The 21,258-nt window shown below is 45.9% G+C and overlaps 1 protein-coding gene across 1 annotated transcript; it reads right to left on the bottom strand.

Annotated features, from left to right (window-relative positions):
- Positions 1-1,688: 1,688 nt before the first annotated feature.
- Positions 1,689-20,978, bottom strand: IL17D (interleukin 17D). The gene is made up of 3 exons (XM_074958191.1): positions 20,759-20,978; positions 19,940-20,238; positions 1,689-4,909 (listed from the first exon to the last, which is right to left on the bottom strand). The coding sequence occupies exons 1-3, from the start codon at positions 20,771-20,773 to the stop codon at positions 4,591-4,593; spliced, it is 633 nt and encodes a 210-aa protein (XP_074814292.1). The 5' UTR covers positions 20,774-20,978; the 3' UTR covers positions 1,689-4,590.
- Positions 20,979-21,258: the final 280 nt, after the last annotated feature.

The following is a 21,258-nucleotide window of genomic DNA, read 5'->3' as shown; positions in this document are numbered from 1 at the left end:
CTACAGCGAAACACTAACAAAACATTTATAAGCATTTGATGAAGATATTTATAAACGGGCTGAACCCAGGGGTGCTGAGACCCATATTGGTTGGCTCCAGCATGGGCAGGCAGGTTTTAGCAATGAACCCTTTAAAAGATGACTTTTTATACCCTTTAACAAACAAGTGATGTCATTGCCAATTAATGACTTCAAATAAAAACCAGTTTGAGACGGTTCACCCTTAATTCCAGTCTTAATCCAGATAAGATTTACAACCTCCTTCCTTCCCAAGGCCTTTCTTCCTTATCTCTTCCCCTCCTTTCTGAGGACCAACAGCTATTTCATTGAACCTGGGTTCACATAGGAGATGACGTGGATATGTGCGGTGGGAAAGGGCCGTGTTAGCTCATTTTAAGACAGATTCTTTGTTTGATTTTAAACCATCTGCAGTCACCCCTATTGGTCAGAGGCCTTCTTTTTAGAAACTTCCTCTTATTTTATTAGTTATTCTTTGAACCAGATATCCTCCCTACTTCATTCCTTTTGGCCTTATGACTTGAGGCCTTCTACTTGCTAGTCAGGACCTTTCTTTACAACACATATATATTTTCTTAACCAATAAGCTAATTTTAACTCTTTAATTTTATACTTATCCTACATGCAGGTTTCCTTTGAGGATGAGGACTGAGAGGTCAGATATGGAGTGAACACTTTGTGAAACATAGTCACCTATGGGTCAGATGATGTTTTTGTCTTTTATCATTTTTCTGTATGCATCCATTTGAGAGTGTAGTGATTGTCTGGTTTCACCCACATAGTTGTTATTGGGGCCTTTAGTGCACTGGAGACGGTACACCACATGTTGTGATAGGCATGTGTAGGACCCATGGATCTTGAACGGTGTGTTGTGGAGGGTGTTGATCATTATAGTAGTGGAGATATATCTTCAGGCTTTGCATCTGTTGGTCTGGCAGGGACTGGTGCCACTTTGAGTTGGTATGTCCTGCATGCTTTTGATGATGAGCTTGATGAGGTTGAGGGATTGTTTGAAGGCCAGAAGAGGAGGTTCAGGAAAGATTTCTTTCAGGATATGGTTCCCATCAACTATGGATTATAATTGTTTAATGCTAGAATGATTGATTGGACAAAAGTTGGCCAATAAAAGATACTACCTCACCCACCTTTTCTATCTGACTATTGGTAGACATTCTGAATATTGTGCCCAAACAAGGTCTGGACAAAAGAATGCTTGTGGTGGAGAGTGTCTCAGAACCCCAATGATTTGGATATGTTGCTGATGAACTCCTACACATTAGCTGACGAATATCCATTTTTGTGTGGTTATCAAATGCTAACTTTTTTTGCAATTTTGTAACAGTGGAAAATGACTTCACACAGGGTTGAGCCTAAAGGATCAGCTTCAGCCTCAGTGAAAAAATAAACAATGTCATAAAGAAATTTAGCACAAGGATAACAACTGCAAACTCTATATCCTGCAAAATTTAGGGCAATGCTTAGTGACAAAACATATGTATGTAAAATTCTGAAATTACAACATAAGCTAAACAAAAATCCAGCAGAAGCCTTTGACCAAGGGGATAGGATAGTCTGTAACTGTTAAACAAGTGTATTGAATATTACTTTATTAGAGCCTGTTAAATATTTTACTCTTATATCATGAAGGGGTTTTGTTCCTACCTAATGGATTATAGAATTATTGAGTTTTAAATGTTCTAGAGGATGTATAAGAAGCTGGATTAACTGCAGTACAAAAATTTTGGTTTACTGTACCAAGGTATAAAAGGCATGGTGAACATTAATAAGGATCCCTAGCCTCCATTTGCCAGAAGCTGGGAATGGGCAACAGGGGATGGATCACGTGATGATTACCTGTTCTGTTCATTCCCTCTGAAGCACCTGGCTTTGTCCACTGTCAGCAGACAGGATACTGGGCTAGATGGACCATTGGTCTGACCCAGTGTAGCCGTTCTTATGATCCAGTTCGGTCATGGCAGTCATGGATTCTGTGAGTTCAGTGGACCTCTGTGGCTTCTTCAGCTTCAGCCCACCACAGCGGCAGAGCTGGAGCAGCTGTCAGCCCCTGCCCAAGAGTAGTGGCAGGGCCGGAGTAATGGTCCGGGACCAGAGCAGTGGCCAGTAGTCAGCCCCCACCACAGGAGCAGTGGCCTGGGGCTGCTGGATTTGCAGCAGCTGCCACCTGAGCAGCAGCCAAGGGCTGGGTCAGCCCCCAGGGTCAGAGCAGCAGCCATCAGGGCTAGAGGAGCAGTGGCCTGGGGTCAGAGCAGCCCCCAATGCCAGTGGTCAGCCCCTGCCCCAGGAGCAGTGGCCAGGGCTGGAGCAGGAGCTGGCTATCAGCCCCTGGTGGGGCTCCAACTGTTAGTCTCCCTCTGCCCAGGATATTTTTAGTAAAAGTCCAGGACAGGTTGTGGGCTTCCATGAATTTTGTTTATTGTCTGTGACCTGTCCATGACTTTTACTAAAATACCTGCGACAAAACCTTAACCTTAAACATTATACACTAAAAGACAAAAGACATTATACACTAAAAGACACGTAATGTAGCGTGACTGATTTTTAATTCGCTGCTTATTCCGCTTGTTAAATTCTGCTTTGCTCATGGTCTTTCCTATGCCTCACTACTACCCCTATGTACTGTGGGGACACAAGAAAAGGAATGTTGGTCTGGGTAGTGTCTTGATTTCTTGCCGGCATTGGAGACTCTGTCTAATATAAAGAACACCTGCATGGACCAAGTATAATTTTGAGGTTGTTGATGCAGCAAACATATTACTACACAAGTACATTCATCCTCAGCTCTTCTGTAATGGAGTGACACAGTCAGGAGCCTCCTGCTGAAAAAGCTCCGTCTTACTCTCCCTGTTGAGAGAGCCATTGTCACTGGTGAGTGCAGCTTCCTTGGTGGCTGTGGCCACACAGTGTGTGTCTGTGCTACAGAAGTCACTTGGCTGATTCAGCCTGAGTCACGGCCCCTTGAGAGGGAGACATACAGTCTTTCAAATAGCTAGGATGTGTTACCAACATATGGATACCACTGTTAGGTCCACCAACTAGTACATCAGACCTCTGCAAAAATATGAGATCTCACTGTCCTCCAGTGCCTGTAGCCTGCTGGGGGTATAAGACCAAATGGTACTACATACACAGGTGCCAGAACTAGGGGTGCTGGGGGTGCTACCACACCCCCTGGCTTGAAGTGGTTTCTATCATATAAAGGGTTTACAATTTGGTTTAATGGTTCTCAGCAACCCCACTATACAAATTGTTCCAGAGCCACTAACTACATAATTATAAATCTTTCATGGGTTGTTAGCCAATTATTGATAATGCACAGGAAAGACAATAACACACGTTGTACAAATAGCTGAATTTCATTAGTTCTCTTTACTATTGACTTTCCCTCAGTGGGATTTATTGTCAACATGAGAAGGCTTGCAAAGTTACAGAATACAGCTGTCATGACTAACAATTAAGAGGTTGACAAGGAATGGGGTATAATGTAGAATACTTGTGTCCCAGAGTCTGTCTCTTTATTATATATGTGTCTTTTTATTACTAGAAAGAGTTAAAACATTGAGTAGAATGTTACAAAACTGTAATATTAATTTTTCTGATATGGTTTATCAGCAGGTTTTGTATTCATAGCAGCATGGAGAATTTAGCAATAATAAAGAGAGTTTATTAACTCAGTTTATTAAAACAGGGTTCAAAAAAGAACTAGATAAGTTCGTGGAGGATAGGTCCATCAATGGCTATGAGCCAGGACAAACAGGGATGGTGTCTCTAGCCTCTGTTTGCCAGAAGCTGAGAATAGGCGACAGGGTATGGATCACTTGATGATTACCTGTTCTGTTCATTCCCTCTGGGGCACCTGCATTGGCCACTGTCAGAAGACAGGACACTGGGCTAGCTGGATCTTTGGTCTGACCCAGTATGGCCATTCTTATGTTCTTATGAGTGTCTCCTTTTATCGAGTATTGTATGAATGACTTTAGCAATTCAACACAGTTGAAAAATACTAAGTGGTAAAGGTTTCCCATTTTGTAGACTCTAAATAACTATGGTTGTAGCAGCCAAGAACATCACTTGGAGTTTTACAATCTGCAATGTAACAGGAGGACCCCAGCAATCAGAATTACTGGCTTCCTTTCTACTGCTAACATGGGACATGTGGCGTAGTTAAGTGACTTTTATATAGAATTACCAAAAGGCAGACTATAAAATGATTGTAAAGTATTTGCAACCAGTAGTTTGTTATGAAAGTAGCTGGTATGTTACATGCTTATAGCCCCTTCAAAAATTCATCCAAAATAAGCAAGGATATAATAAAATTGTGTTTAACTTTAAACAATACAAACTTAAGGAAGCTGAACTTTGAAAAGATCCTTCTTACTCGATGTGTCTTGTCTGCCATGGCTGAGTAACAATCTACTGAACACAGCCTCCCCCTTATAACTGCAACAGTTATAGTTAGACAAAATGATTTCCCCCCTATTGCTATATAACCTCCTGAGTCAGTGAAATATTAACTTGAAGCCAATGTTGTACACAGGGTTCCTTGAATGCTTCTCATTCAGATGCTGGCTTGTCATTCTGGTTTACCAACAACTTCATTTCTTGCTTATCTATGCTGGAATTGACACTGTCTGCCTCTTTTTCCTGCTCCGGTACACAAGTGCACCCCACAGGGATAGTGACGTAATCCTCTGTGTACACGTAGCGCCCCCCAGCACAAGCTGAAGTGCGGCGCAAGATGACGGTTGGCATGTACACTGGGGTGCTGCGGAAGTGGAAATTCTCCTCGCCGTAAGTCCCAGTGAGACAGCCCTGGCAGAGACAGTATGCTTCAGGAATGTACTTGGGATACCTTGTGGGATCGTAGGAAATTCTGCATGGAAGTAAATAATAAATATTCATTTCATGCTTTTATGAAAGCCACCCGGAAAACATTACAGCAAATGCTGACATCAAATCACATTCTATAATGGGTTGGGGTTTTTGCCAGGCAAACTAGCTGTAGCTATTGCTGTCGTGCTGCTGCGTTGTAAAGTGGAAAGAAAAAGGGCTGGGCAGCGACTGAACGGATCAGGGTCTGGGACACGGAGATCTGACTTGCCTTATTTTCCAAAGCTGTCAGATCGAGACAGTCGGGCACGGAACTGTGTGGAATCGTGGACTCAGCACAACAGGCAGGGGTACACCAACCGGCGACTCTAACATGTTCAAATCTTCGGGCTGTCTTTCACAGGGGTTTTCTGCAGCCGCAGCTTTGCGGTATAAATATCCCGAACCCTCTCCTGGAGTTAGGCACCTTAGCCAGGTCAGCTGCTTTTCATAACCAATTAGAGAGAGCCTCCCCCCGCCCCATCTCCCCGTGGTTAGGGCACTCACCCGTGCTATGAGAGGCCTGCTGCTCTGCCTGAGTTGGCGCAGTACTTGAACCCAGGTCTCCTGCAGGGTAGGGGAGTGACCGAACCACTAGGCTATTGGGCATTCGGGGATGCTGGTGCTCAGTCGTGCCTGGTGAAGCTGTTCCCATTATTTATACAAAGGGAACGACTTCAATAGGAGAGACTGTGAAAGCTGCGCCCCAAACTGCCCAATCACTTGGTGACTAGGGCACTCTCCGGGGATGTGGAAGACTTGGGGGCAAGTCTCTGCTCCAAATCAGGCAGAGTGGAGAGCCCAGGCTCTTGGGTAGCCTATGGCATGTGCCTGCCAGTCAGCCACAGAAATTCCCAAGCTCCCAGTGTGACACTGTGGCCAACAGAGCTAATTTGACCCTGGGATGCATGAACAGGGGAATCTTGATTAAGAGCAGGGAGGTTATTTTATCTCTATGTTTGGCACTGGTCCAACTGCTGCTGAAATTCTATCTCCAGTTTTGGTGCCCACCGTTCAGGAAGGATGTTGATAAATTGGAGAGGGTTCAGAGAAGAGCCACAAGAATGATTAGAGGATTAGACAACATGCCTTAGACCTTGTCTACACTGGCAAGTTTCTGGGCAGTAAAGCAGCTTTCTGCGTTGTAACTCCTGAGGTGTACACACTGCCAAGCCACTTAGTGCGCAGAAACTGCAGTGGCAGGGCTGTAACAATCAACCCCAACAAGAGGCCTGGAGCTTTCTGCGCTGGGGCTACAGCACCGCCATGCCAGTGTAGACACCCGGGTTGATTACAGTGCTGCGACTGGCCTCCGGGAGGTGTCCTGCAATGCCTGTTCTTGCCTCTCTGGTCATCGATTTGAACTCTACTGCCCTGCCCTCAGGTGACCAACCGTGAGCCCCACCCCTTAAATTCCTTGGGAATTTTGAAAGTCCCCTTCCTGTTGGCTTGGTGACACGTGCAGTGGTCTCAGCGCATCTTTCCAGATGACCATGCCTGCTCCACGCACCAAGCGATCCACTGCTTGGAGCAATGCCGAGCTGCTGGACCTCATCAACATTTGGGGAGAGGAGGCTGTCAAGTCCCAGCTGCGCTCCAGCCATAGGAATTATGATACCTAGGACAGATTTCATGATGCATAACAGAAAGGGGCCATGACTGGGACACACTGCAGTGCAGGGTCAAAGTGAAGGAGCTGTGGAACGCCTACCACAAGTGCCGTGCCCATGAGCTGCCAGTTCTACAAAGAGCTGGACGCAATACTCGGTGGCAACCCCACCTCCACTGCGAAGGCCACTGTGGATTCTTCCATGGCTCACATGCCAGTCGAGAGTGGACCAAGCCAGAAAGAGGAAATCTTGGACAATGATGTGGAGTGGGAGTGGGACCCAGAGGCAGAGGATGACTTGGAGGTCAGAGATGCATGCAGCCAGCAGCTCTTCTCTACCCTGGAGGAGACTAGCCAGTCACAGCTGTCGGAGCTTGGTGAAGAGCAAACAGGAGAGGAGGCCCCTGGTAAGTAGCTTTGATTTTGGGAATTGCTGAAGCGAGTTGTTGGAGGCAGGAGGGTTGCAGAAAGCAGGCTTGTGTATGATGCATATACCACCACATGTCTACTCAGAGCGGCGAAACAAGGTGTTGATTGACTCCCTCACTTCACAGGAATCTGCCTCAGAGATCTCCATGAAACTCTCATGGAGATAACTGGGCAACCCGCTGCTGCAGATTCTTTGGAAGAGATGCTTTGTTTCTTGCTCCATTAAGGGTACCTTTCCTGCGCCACTCTGCCACCACGGGGTGCAGGGGTGAGGCAACTATTACTGCACACAGGCAAGCCGTGTAAAGGACAGGGCAGAAGCCTCAGTCTTGGAAAAGACCCTCCCTTGATTTCCTGTTTACCCTCATCAGCAAGCTATCTTCCATAACGAACACAGCCTGTGGAAAATGTGGGGACGGGAATGATTATAAGGCCCCCCTGCAAAGTGCTGGCTCTCCCCAAGAGCCACATGCCCAGTGTACAGTATGGTCCTGGAACACTGATTTCCACTGTCCCAGCAGTTACTCACCATTTTGGGGGTCTTGTGGCTCATGTATGCTTGCCTGGGGTCAGCCAGTTAGTGACAGGATGTGAATAGTGGCTGTGTTTTAAATCACTGAATCAGTGGTCTCTGTGTTGCAAACAATACTGCTTCTGTAAAATGTTGCATTTTGGCTTCACAGATATGACCTTGGGAGCCCAGTCACCCGCTTTGTTATCGCCGGCTGAACGGCTGCGCAGAATTAGAAAACGGCCACGAAGACCTGAAGAGGACTTTCTGGGTGATGTCATGATGCATTCTGTGGCTGAAAACCAAGAATTGAAGGAGTGGCGGGACAATGAGAAGAGGGACCAAAAGGAGAATGCTGCACGCCAGAACGAAGCCACAGAGCAGCTCTTAAACATTATGGAGTGCCAAGTGGACACGATCCAGGCTCTACTAGCACTGCAAACCGAGCAGCTCCGTGCCCGCCCTCCCCTCCCAGCCACTGTCACAAAACTCTTTTCAATGTGCCCCCTAGACACTGCCAACACAGTCTTATCAACCTCCTGGCTCCAGTCTGTACCCGTGGCATTCTACTCCCCCATCACAGTCCAGCCTGTAAAATCCCAGTACCCACAGCACTCAACACCTGTCCCTCTGCAGTTTAGCCCTGCTGAAGTATAGTACCAGCTGCACTGTACTCCAAAGGAGAAGGTTGGATAGGATACCTGGACATTTACAAATCTTTAACTGTCCCGGGACCGCACCTCCTTCTGGGACCCTCCCTTCCCCCATCCCTCTCAGTGCTGATGTGTTTTTTTGTTTGTCTCTCTCCTCTGGTTGTTATTTTTTAATAAAAGAATTGTTTTGGTTTGAAAGCAATCATTATTCCATTAACTGACAGCAAACAGAATCCTGCAAAGCAACAGGCAATTTTCTTAAACCTTCACAGTGCATCGTCTGCACCAATCACAATCACCTCCTAGCATTACAAGCACTGCACTCCCGAGCATAGCCACAAATATTAGTGGCTTTCAGCTTCAAATTCTGCCTCAAGCCATCCCTGATCCTTATGGCCCTGCACTGCGCCTCTCTAATAGCCCTAGTCTCTGGCTGTTCAAACTCAGCCTCCAGGCGCTGAGCCTCTGCGGTCCAGCCCTGACTGAAGCTTTCATCCTTCCCTTCACAAATATTATTGAGCTTACAGCACATGGCTATAAGCATAGGAATATTGTCATGGTCCAGGTCCCACCTCCCATATAGACAGCACCAGCGGGCCTTTAAATGGCCAAAAGCACACTCAACAGTCATTCTGCACTTGCTCACTGTGTTGTTGAACCATGCCTTACTGCTGTAAAGGTGCCTCGTGTATGGCTTCATAAGCCACTACATTAAGGGATAGGCAGTGTCCCCCAGGATCACAGTGAGCATTTCGACTTCCCCTATGGTGATCTTCTGGTCCAGAAGACCCTGACTGAACAGGCCAGTGTTCCAAAAGATGCATGCATCATGCACCTTTCCACACCAGCCTACGTTAATGTCCATGAAACACTCACGGTGATCCACAAGCACCTGGAGAACCATTCCGATTAATGTACCCCTTCTGATTAATGTACTTGGTGGCTGGGTGGTCTCGTGCCAGAATTGGAATATGCATGCCATCTATTGCCCCTCCGCAGTTAGGGAAGCCCATTTGTGCAAAGCCATCCACAATGTCACACACATTGCCCAGAGTCACAGTCTTTTGGAGCAGGATGTGATTAATGGCCCTGCACACTTCCGTCAACACGAGTCCAACGGGTCGACTTTCCCACTCTGAACTGTTAAGCGACCGATCGGTAGCAGTCTGGAGTAGCCAGCTTCCACAGTGCAATCGCCACGTGCTTCTCCAATGGCAGGGCAGCTTTCATTCTCGTGTCCTTGCGCCGCAGGTCTGGGGCGAGCTCATCACACAGTCCCCTGAATGTGGCTTTCCTTATCCGAAAGTTCTGCAGCCACTGCTTGTCATTACAGATGTGCATGACGATGTGATCCCACCACTCAGTGCTTGGTTTCCAAGCCCAAAAGTGGTGTTCCACTGTGGTCAGCACCTCTGGGAATGCCACAAGCAATTTGTGTCGTAGCTACTACACGTGGCAAGATCAATGTCAAACTCCTCTTACCTTTGTAGATTAAGGACTAACTCCACTGCCACGCATGACGTGTTAGTGAGAATGAGCAGCATATTGGTCAGCAGTGCGGGATCCATTCCTGCAGACCGAAGAGGCAGCACGCGCGGTACACAAACCGTTGAAAGATGGCGCCAAATGCAGATGGAAGCACAGGGATTGCTGGAATGCGAAGCAATGCATCACGGAGCATTGGGACAGGACCCAGGATGCACCGCGACCCCCTCCACCTTCCCACAACTCTTAGTAGCAGAAGAGGAAGAGGTGCTCTGTGGGATAGCTGCCCAGAGTGCACCGCTCCGAATACTGCTGCAAGTGCCGCAAGTGTGAACAGGCTATTGCACAGGCAGCTGCCACTGTGAACACACAACAGCAGTTTCCCTTCAGCTCTCTCTGAGCAGTGCTGTAACTGCTGGTGCTGTAACTCTGGCAGTGTAAACATACCCTAAGATTGGTTTCAGAGTAGCAGCCGTGTTAGTCTGTGTCCTCAAAAAGAACAGAAGTACTTGTGGCACCTTAGAGACTAACAAATTGATTAGAGCATAAGCTTTCGTGGGCTACAGCTCACTTCATCGGATGCATAGAATGGAACAAATAGTAAGATATATATATATATACACACATACAGATAAGTTGGAAGTTACCATACTAACTGTGAGAGGCTAATTAGTTAAGATGAGCTATTATCAGCAGGAGAAAAAAACTTTTGTAGTGATAATCAAGATGCCATATGTATATCTTACTATATGTTCCATTCTATGCATCTGATGAAGTGAGCTGTAGCCCACGAAAGCTTATGCTCTAATAAATTTGTTAGTCTCTAAGGTGCCAAAAGTACTCCTGTTCTTTATACCCTAAGATTGAGCTCCTTGAGTCAATCACTATATTTAGCTTAACAAAGAAAAGTTTAAGGTATGATGTCATTAGTCTGTAAGTATCTACATGGGGAACAAATATGTGATAATGGGTCCTCCATCTAGCAGAGAAAGGTATAACACAATCCAATGGCCGAAGTTAAAGCTAGACCAATTCAGACTGGAAATAAGGCACACATTTTCAGCAGTGAGAGTAATTAACCATTGGAACATTTTACCATGAGTCATGGTGGATTCTCCATTACTGACAATTTTTAACTCAAGATTGGATGTTTTCTAAAAGATTTGTGCTAGGAATCACTTTGGGAAGTTCTATGACCTGTGTTATATAGGAGGTCAGACTAGATAATCACAGTGATCCCTTCTCGACCTGGAATTTATGAATCTATGAATAAGAACTTAGCAAGAGTCAAAGAGGGGTAGGATGTTTATTCAGATAATAAGAATGTCCAGTTATAATAGTTAATGGTAAAAATAAAGTATTGGAAGGGAGGTAAAATCTCATGCTTCAGGATTTAAGCCAATCTCTAACTAAAAGGGATCATGATTAGACTTTCATGGAGGGCAGGTTACCTGACATCTGCCTACTCTGGGGTTCTTGTCCCTTTGTCTGAAATACATAGTGTTGGCCACTGTTGGAGAAAGGGTGCAAAACTAGATGGACCACGAATCTGATCCAGTCTGGAAACTCCTGTGTTCCCATAAGAGAGTTAAAATTTCCCTCTTCATTGAAAAGAATGAAGACATTTACTCATGTGTGATGCAAACTAATCAGGTAACTCATTACCTCCTTACATTCTCTAAATTAACTAGTTGTAAGCTGACATGCTAGACTTCACACTGGTTTCCTGAACTACATTTCCCAGAATGCCACAGGCCTAGGATCAAGGGTTATACCCACTTCCCAATATAAAAGCCCCAGCCTGTTGGTGTATCCTTAGTTTAAGGAGCATGCTGTTGTGGGTAGACTGCAGGGATCCCCCTCAGTCAGAAACACAACTGTTTTCAACAGCCCCATAAAAAGGTACATTTTGGCAATTGATGCATAGTTTGGGTTATACCATATGGTATGTTGTTGTCTCTTAAGTGTTGGCTTTTCGCCACAGAACATGAATAACTCCTTTAAACTCAAATGTCAACAACATTACAGGCCTTTTGCAACCTTCCTCTTTCTCCATTATGCCTGCTCTCTTTCTCTGGGTAATATCTGTGTATTTCAAGATTACCACAAGTAAGAGCACCATGAAATAAAAAGATTTGGAGCCAGCAAAATGGGGATGATGAATAATCTTCATCTCCTCCATTGATATATTTAAAACCTTCACCTCACACTGAACTGTGACCAGTAATTTCTGTCACGCACCTCTGCCACTTGATTTAGGTTGTTATTGGATCCCATGAAAGCACTTCCAGACTGGCTAACAGAGGCTTCTTGCCCCATGCAAAGTTATGAGTTTTTAGTTGTTTTTTACCTTCACTGATCCACCCTGATCTTTCCCCAAAAATATCCTCTAAGCAGAGGGGTATATATTCTAAATTTCATGAGGCGGGGGAGGGGCACTGGGGAAAGCTAGATTGGGGATCAAAATGGGTGTTGTATGGGAAGCGTCTTACAATCTGAACTGTGGGGTTGCTACCCTAGCTCCATAATAATAAAAGGAATGGAAAAAATCCGAGCTGATTCTGAGCCAAAGCCTGGATCTGAATTCTGGAAAGGTTTTGGAGCCAGACCAGAACTTCACAGCTGGTTTCTCTCCATAAAATGGGCTGAAGCTAAATTCTGGACCCCAGTATCCCTGAACTTTGAATCTGGATCCAAGTTTTTGAGGCTTCAGCCCAAATCTTAATAGGAAACCTTTACTGTAAAGCCTCATTGTCTTTCTGTGCTATGCCTCCTTTGGTTTGAATTGCTCAGAGATTGCCAGGGCTGCTGTCATGAAAATCTGTCCGTTTTAATGTCTTCCTTTCATACAATCTGTGCCACTGCACACTTGTTCCTGTACTCATGTGTAGAACATGAATGTTCATGCACAGGGTCCAGGTACATCCTCAACTGTAGCAAATCAGTGTAGCTCCATCGCTCATAGGATTTCAATTCATAACAAACTTGTTTCTTTCCCTAGAAAAGGACTAAAAATGTTTTATTTGTTTATAAGAAGTATCAGTACAGAATAGGTTGGGGGAATGCTCTAATTTCACATGAATGCTTTCCCACATGTGACTAAAGATGTGACCACGTAATCAGTGTGTTATTGGTGGTTAATGCTAACTGGCCTTTAGACAGCAGTCCAAACATAGAAAAATGATCTCCTGGCAGTCAGCTGTACACAGATGCTGTGTTTAATGTTTGTTCTAAATAAATTTAAATTCCCAACTGAACTGAAGTGGCTGGTGAAATGTGACTAGTTTTTGGCTTTACTCTTTCTTGTGACCCTGTTGAGTGGTTTGAGAGCTCCCAGTGAAAAGCAAACTTCCTGCTGTTTGTTTAGTATGATTGCAAGCTTTGAAAGGCCACTTTGTCAGAAGCGGCAACACTTGCAAAGCATTGATTTGTCTAAAGATCTGGTTGTCCTATAGTGCTGTGCTTGTAGGTGATCTTCAAAATCATACTTTATCACTTATATTGCACTTCACAATTTCCGAGCGCTTTACATGCACTCAGTCAGATTCAGTGCTGGGATGAGGACTTGCGGGATTGCAAAGTCAGTGTCAGTGTGTCCATTTACACCATCAGTGAGTTGGCCCAATATATATGTAAAACAAATTAAGTGTAAAGTGAGTTAACGAAAGAACCCTAGCAACACCTCCAGTAGAGAAAGAGGTACCTCTCCATAACAAAACTGGCAGCATTGAAATCTCCATCATGTAAATTGTTCAGAATGTTCAGTAATGGGAGGATGCTCTGCATTCTAGAACTCTGATAAGGTCCAGCTGATCATTACACAGATGCATTAAAATAAGGATCTGATTAATAGCAGATTTGTGTTCTGCTGCACCTTTGTGCTATTCCACTGTATTGTACAATAATGCTGAACTCTGTAAAATGTCCTGGATATGGTGCTTGAAAAAGTCAATGGAAGTTTACTCACAAGAAAAATACCTTCCCTTATATAATTTTTTAAAAAGTATTGCAGTTTTTTAAGCCAGCCTGAGCGTTAGCAAAGATGAAGATCGATTTCCTCCTGTAATTCTTTACTAGAATTTTAAATACATGAGCACTAAAACTGGCATTTTTATAGAGAGAAAAATCATTTGTAAAAAACAAAACAAACACACTAACAAAATTAAAGTCATTGACTTTAATTTAGTGACTTAAGTTTACTGGCTCTTTATAGATCTGCAAAGTAACAGAGTGATATGGGTAATTAAATTTCATACTACAGGTCGTATACTGATCTTCTTTGGCCAGCAGGATGGGATTTCAATATCAGGCAGATGTACTTTATGCATTCCCCCTCCAACAACCTCCCCCTGAAGCACCACGGGTTAGATACTGCCAGCAGCGAGATCCTGGACCAGATGGGCCTATGGCCTGATCCATATGGCAACTCGTGTGTTTCTGAGGGGTAGCAAGCCAAAAATGATGTAAGTCTTGATGTTTGTATAAGCAAATGAAGGGCCAAAGGATAGGAAAGCAGTAATAAGTGCAGAACAAAGACAAGGGAAGAGGCTGCAGACGGATCGTGCATGCATCCTTCCAGCCTAAGTCGATTGCTTTGAAAATATATCTGTGTAGCTGGATATAGAATTACACACTTGGATGAGGGGATATGGTAGGTGAACGTCAGACACTAGGATTTCAGTGCAGCATTTGATTCTTTCTCAGGAACTCTTATATGACAAATCCCAGGTGGTTTGGCTTGGAATGCTGTCATATGAACTGAGAGATTAAACAAGGAACTGTGATAAATGGCAGTGTGCTGAGCTGGGGGCAGGTGCCCTGGGAGGTACTGCAGGGCTTGGAGGTAGGCTGGGACTGACTTAACCTCTCAATTATTAATGATGGGGGATAGAATTAATGATGGGGGTATAAACAGGATGTTCATAATGAAATCTGCAGATGCTGCTGCATGGGGAGCTGTTGCAAATGTCAAATGAAGACAGAGAAATAATACCAAAGATCCCAGACAGATTAAAATCAGGGGCAGAAACATAAATTTGGGAAAAACTAAGCTAATGCACCTGGAAAGAAAAAAAAATCTATAATGAAGCTCTTGAATGGCAAAGAGAAAACTGGAGAGCACTAAGGCTGTTAGACTTCTGGGTGATACTGTGTTTGTGGTATAATCTGAGCACTTTTAGACTGCATGTTCAGTGGTATCATGTCATGGAGTAGGGGAAGGGACAATCCCTCTGCATGCAGCATCAGTGTGATCACACCTCGAACTCTACACTCACTTCAGGGCACCCTACCACCAGAAAAACACTGGCAACTTAGCAGAAATTCAGAACAGAGCAACAAATGATGGTCAGAGAGGTGGCAGGCAGTGGCTTGCAAGGAAAGTTAGAGAGAAGCTTGGCTAAGAGACTGCTAAAGTGGGGATGACCATTGTCTACAATGACTCAAAGAATGAAAACATCAAGGAGGGAGAGGAAATATTTAGGGTGGCACTTGTGAAGCTAGTTAACCACTGCAACAATTTACCCAGGGGTGTGGTGGATTCTTCATCACTTGAAATCTTTAAATCAAGACTGCATATCCTTTTAAAAGATAATCTATTGCTCAAACAGTTACAGGCTGGATTCAGGCACTACGGGGTTAAATTCTATGGCCTGTGATACACAGGAGGCCAGACTAGATGAGCTAATAATCCCTTCTGGCCTCAGACGTCTATAAAATCATAGGCTGACATTAAGAATTTACAGTACCATAGACAGTACAGGACAAGAGAATACATGTTTTAAATAAGATAATACATTTTTATTGTTTGTCTTATGATGGCTCCTGGAGCCCCATTATTGTAATGATCTAATAAAAGTCTGAATATCAGGCAAATTTTCCTGCCAATTAGATCTATTTTTAGGCAGTGAACGCTAGGTCTCTGCATCACTGGGCCAGGATTCCCCTCCAATCATGTATTACTTTCAAACATTCTTTTGCCTTCATTCTGAGCTCCAACTGAAAATTTAAACTAAAAATAAAAAAACAGTCCTTATAAAACATGGGGAGCTTCTCTGTTATTCAACACTTTCTCCCAAGCTGCCCCTCAAGCTTGGGAGGAGCTGCCCATGAACATCCCCAAAGCCACCTCATTGTCTTCCTTCAAAACCCTCCTCAGAATTCTCCTTTGCCATGATGCCGACAAAAAGTGTGAGGCCAATGACATGCAGAGACCACTGCCCCTCACACTAACCAGTACTGTCTCACTGTTTCCTTGTGCTCCCTGTCTGACTGTATCCATCTGTTGTCCCTTGTCTTATACCAAGAATAGCTTGTAATTTCTTGGGGGCAGGGAGTGTCTTTTTGTTCTGTGTTTGTACAGTGCCTAGCACACTGGGGTCCTGGCCCCAGACTGGGGCTCCTAGGTGACACAGTAATACAATACTGTAAATAAATATTAAAAGTCTAGGGTTACTTGAATGGCTAGAGAGAGGTTGGGGCTGTCTGACTGGCATAGTTTGAGATGTCTGGAGGAGAGTGCAGTGGATTTATGGCTTTCTGATCCCCCTTTTCCTAAGACTGGCCCCATTCCTGTGATTGGTGCTGGGTGGACAGATTGCTGTGCCTGTGCTGAGCTCCACTGAAGTCAAAGAAGTCTGCCCACGCAGCTACAATGGCAGAATTGAGGCCTTGCTTTGTTGTTCTTATCCCAGGTAGACCAACATCCTGAGAGGACCAATATATGGCAGAACAAATGAGTATGAGTTAGTTAAGTTATTGGTATGTGCTATTCTCAGCATTTCAACATATTTGGGGTTTCTGTGAATTTTTTATGTAGCTATAAAAAAAATCCTCAATGTTTACAAGAAAATGTAATATTCCTAAATATATTAGTTTGTCTATAAAGGCCTCATTGAGCAAATGAACTGTTTTTATCTCACATAGGATTATTTTTTGAGCTAAAAGCAAGCAGGGAACATGCCACAAAGTAAATATTTATTGGAGGTCCCTAATGAAGTGGTATTTTTATCTTCAAGACTGCTACACGACTGTGACTTTGTCCTTCACTCAGGGCATCATAAAGGGAGCACATATGAAATTTAAAGAGAAATACAAGGTCTTTTGGGTTTGGGCTTGTTTTTAACTCTCTGTTGTTCACAATCTCCTTTTAGAAGATTGAAAATAAAGGACCGAGTCCTCCATTCCTTCTTCAGGCACAACACCCAGATAAGTACAGAGGGCAGGATCATGGCTCGTTTTTAATGCTTTAAAAAATTCTCATTTTATTTTACTTCCTTGTGTGTGGCCTGGCATCCCGAGAGAGAGGAGCCAACCCCTGGGGACAGTGTTTGCAGTGAGGAATGTGAAGGAACCTCCTTGGAACATCATAACTGTAAACATGGCACATGTTGCACTCGGATGCATTTTAGATCCCAGGACAGTGGTCTGGCTTAAGGACACTAACTGCTATGAAATCCATGGCTTTCATTGTTATGCTGTCTCCATGCACACTCCTTCGCTACTATTTATTTTTAAATATTTTCGTTACTCAACAGGATTATCACCCATAGCCCCATGGGGGTTTCTAACCTAAATCAAGGCATTGTGAAAGCACAGGGCCTCCTGCCTCCTCATCCTGATCTTTTCTGGATTTCTCAAAATCGCTGAGTTTCAGTGGGAAAACCCCTTCTGTCAGAGTGAGAGTGGCTGCCCCAAAAGGAAAGCTCAGGTGGCATTACCAATCCCTACACAGGAGTAATCTACACAGAGGACAATGTGGACCTAAATTTCAGATTCCAGGCTGTCTTCAGGACCAGCAGTTAGGAAAAACACCTTTTTATTTCTGAGTTTCAGCTATGGTATGGAAAACCTTGAGAGCCAAACATGAAGCCCTATGGTTTTGCTGATACTGAGGGCTTGTCTTCACTACGGGCTAAATCGGCACTGCTGCGATTGATGCAGCGGCGTCAATTTAGCAGGTCTGGTGAAGACGCGATAAGTAGATGGGAGAGTGCTCTCCTGTTGACTTCAGTACTCCACCTCCTTGAGAGGCGGAAGCTGTGTCAACAGGGGAGTGTCTCCCGCCGGCATAGTGCGGTGTAGTCAATCTAAGCTATGTCGACTTCAGTTACATAACTTATGTACCTTAACTAGCATAACTTAGATCGACTGACCTTGTTAGTGTAGACAAGGCCTAACTCACCATTCAGAGTATAACTGCACTTTAGGACATGGTAGCTTTTCTTTATTTAGTTACAGATTTTTTTAAGTTCACAGTAATGTCTCTCTCTCTGAGGAAATCATCTAAAATATTAATGGTTCCCACCATTGTTGGTGTTCTGCTCCTGCTTTCTTCATAGTTTATTTTCTCTGCTAAAGGCCAAATGCCTCCTAAATGTTTAACTTTACCTTGGATTGGATTTCCTTTATTTATTTTCAGTGAAATTTTAGGTAATCGAGTCATGTTTCCACCCATATTTCTCTCATGCACGAATCTGTTATTTCCTGATGTAACTGAAAAAATAAATGTACTGAAAATTCAGAGCTCTTCACTGAAGAGGTTACTGTCCCTTAGTCCCTGTAGTTATATCAGATTCCTGCACTGTTGTGGGCTCTGACAGCCAGTCAGATGCTTTCTTTCAAAAGGTGCAATTTATTAAACAGTAAAGATTGTGGAATTCGTAACCAATGTTCCCTTTCCAAACAGCATCTATATCATGTCCCATCTGGTATAAAGCTTCATTTCAATGAGAAGTGTAAAAGTGCCCCTAAACTACAGGCTGACTTGACCAATTGTGGGTGTGTACCTCCATGGAACAGCTGCAAAATCATGGGGGATTCTTGGATGCAGTTTTACAGGAGGGAGTTGATTCTGCATGGGGCAGTGTGCACCATGTGCCACCTTTCGGATGGTGGTGAAAAACTTTCTAGTTAAGAAAAAAGCTTAATGTCAACTCCATTTTCTTGTTCACTTCTCTTTTTAGCCTGTTTTATGCATTTCTCTGGCAGCTTTATATTTTTACCTCACACTGCACTATTTTCTAGCATATTTTAACTCTTTAAAGCCCTTTGTCTGTTTTTTTCTAATATCTTTTAACCACTGTGCTCCCCAAGATGATTCCTCACACCTCAAGATCAATGCTCCTGAACCCAGCCTTCGGTCCTTCACCTAGTTCTTCTGTCACTGCAGCGCAGCAGGCCAGGCCATTCACATTCAATTGAGGCATCAAAGGAAAGTCAAAGTGACTCCTGGGGTAGTGAGTGGGCTTCAGCCTTTTTCTTGGGAGGAACAAGGGAACTTGACATTACAGTATTGTCAATGTTAGGGGTAAAATCCTGGCCCCATTGAAGCCCATGGCAAAGTGCCCATAGGGCCAGGATTTCACTCCAAGAGTTTAAACTCTCGTGTGTTCCAGCATCACTAGTCCATGTGCACATTATTGTGAGACATTCTCTTAGAACAGGGGTGGCCAAACTGTGGCTCCGGAGCCACACGGGGATCTTCAGAAGTTAATATGCGGCTCCTTGTATAGACACCGACTCTGGGGCTGGAGCTACAGGAGACAACTTTCCAATGTGCCGGGGGGGTGTTCACTGTTCAACCCCTGGCTCTGCCACAGGCCCTCCCCCAACTCCACCCATTCCTGCCCCCTCCCCTGAGCCTGCAGTGCCCTTGCTCCTCCCCCCCCCCCCCCAGCCTCCTGCACACCACAAAACAGCTGATCAGGAGGTGAGGGGGAGGAAGGGAGGGAGAGGGGCTGATTGACAGAGCTGCCGGTGGGTGGGAGGCCCTGGGAGCAGGGTGGGGGAGCTGATGGGGGGGCTGCAGACATATTACTGTGGCTCTTTGGCAATGTACATTGGTAAATTCAGGCTCCTTCTCAGGCTCAGGTTGGTCACCTGTGTCTCAGAGACTTTGATGCTCAACACACCTCTGAATCAGGAGGCTTGTCTGAATGGAGCTAGGTCCTTACATGAAAAGTAGAATCATGCCACAAAGTTACAGAAAACCTTTTTGCATATTAATTAAGGGATCTCAGGTTTTCAGAAGCATAGATTTTAAGCCCAGAAGTGACCATTATGATCGTCTAGTCTGACCTCCTGCATAATATGAACCATAGAGCCTTACCTCAGCAATTTCTGCATAACTTCCTACTGGGCTAGAGCTTATCTCTCAGAAGGATATCCTGTCTTGTTCCAACCTTCCTTCTCAACCCGCCTTTGTTGTGCCCTGTGCCAGGGGAACAGCTCTGGTCTGACAAGAAACAGCCCGTGAAGAAGACAACGGCAGTGGTGGTCCCAATAATCCCCACCCTTGGCTTGTGCCACCCGTGGGAGTGTAGCAAAGTAAATAAGGGCGCTAGTCACCTGTAAGACCAGGGGGAGACGCTGTGCAGGTTGATAGGGAGGCGGTACTTTTTCTCACTGGCTGCTCTGCCCCCTGCCGGACAGCTCACGTTATGGTCTTTCTCCAGCGGTTCCAGCTGCAGGGTGTGGTGGAAGGCGCTGAGCATGCCGGCGGTGAGCCTCCCATACAGCTGCTCCAGCAGCTCCTCCGGCCGGTCGGCGCAGGTTCGAGTCCGCGCGGGGCGCCTGTTCATCTTGAAGGCCTCGGATGCGGAGCGACCCAGCCCAGCAATGAGAAGAGCTGCCAGCAGCACCCAGCCCTATAACAACACAGCGAGAAACGGCGCTTCCTCGTGGGCTGCTGCCTGCTGCCCTGCCCGCCTCTGCCCAGCGGCCGCCGCTGTAAGCCAGGGAGACACGGGACAGGGGGCTGGCGCAGGGCGACTCGTGGGAGTTGGGGCACGTCGCTGTCCCCGAATGCAGCGCAGCCCGCCCTCCTCCAGCCCGCAGAGCGGGGTCGCTGAGCTTTCCTAGCGGGGCCCGCACTGCACAGATCCCTCCGCTCCCCTGGCACCCAGCGAGAGCGCAGCTCTGCCTCCAGGTCCTCCCGCCGGTTCCAGCCCATCCCAGCCGTCTGGAAACGCATCTGCCCCCCCGGTAACTCTGGCTCTGAATCAGCCCGCGCCAAACGGGAACGAGCCCCAAGGCATCAGCTGGCAAAAGATTGTCCGGGGGGGAGGAGTGATCGCAAGACAGAGAGCAACAAGTGTCTGCCCGATCGTCTACTTTCCCTGGCACCCTAGAACGGGGCTGTTGTCCCCCACCCCCCCCAGCCCTTACCTGGCCTCGCTGCATGGTGGGACTGGCTCTCAGGCGAGCCCGGCCGCGGGAGCACGCCGCTGACAGCGCCGGGGTGTCAGAGACCCGGCCTCGCGCGGTGGAGGAGCTGGAGCGAATGTTGGACAAGCGCCCCGCGTCTCGCTGCGGCGCCCCGGGCCCCGGGTGCCAAGAACATTGTAGACGCTCACAGCGGAGGCGAATTTTCAAAGCCTCGAGCTCGCCTGTCCCGGCGTATGGGGTGGGGGTGGTCAATGAGCCCGTGTCCGAATATGGCAAGCGCCCAAGGACGCTGCGCTGAGCTGTGCCAGGAGAAGGGAACAGCTGGATCTACCCGGATCCTGCCAGATGCTGTCCGTGTCAAAACCCAAGCCCCCTAAATTGTACCGTCAAAATAGAGACTCGGCTTAATTGCTCCTGATGCTCCCGCGTCCCGCTGCATCCGGAGCATGAGCACTGCAAAAACCGGGATCCGGCACCTGGCTGCTGCTGGATCCCGCCAT

Source organism: Natator depressus, chromosome 1 (assembly GCF_965152275.1).
Source record: "Natator depressus isolate rNatDep1 chromosome 1, rNatDep2.hap1, whole genome shotgun sequence".
Taxonomy (NCBI): domain Eukaryota; kingdom Metazoa; phylum Chordata; order Testudines; family Cheloniidae; genus Natator; species Natator depressus.
The sequence above is the reverse complement of the archived record's forward strand: the minus strand, read 5'-3'. Positions and strand labels throughout refer to the sequence as shown.

Excerpts from the sequence above, each read along its gene's own strand:
- IL17D (XM_074958191.1), bottom strand. Across the intron at positions 4,910-19,939 it reads GTCTCCCCCTGGTCTTACAG|AATTTCCTACGATCCCACAA; the intron begins GTGACTAGCGCC and ends ACTTCCATGCAG.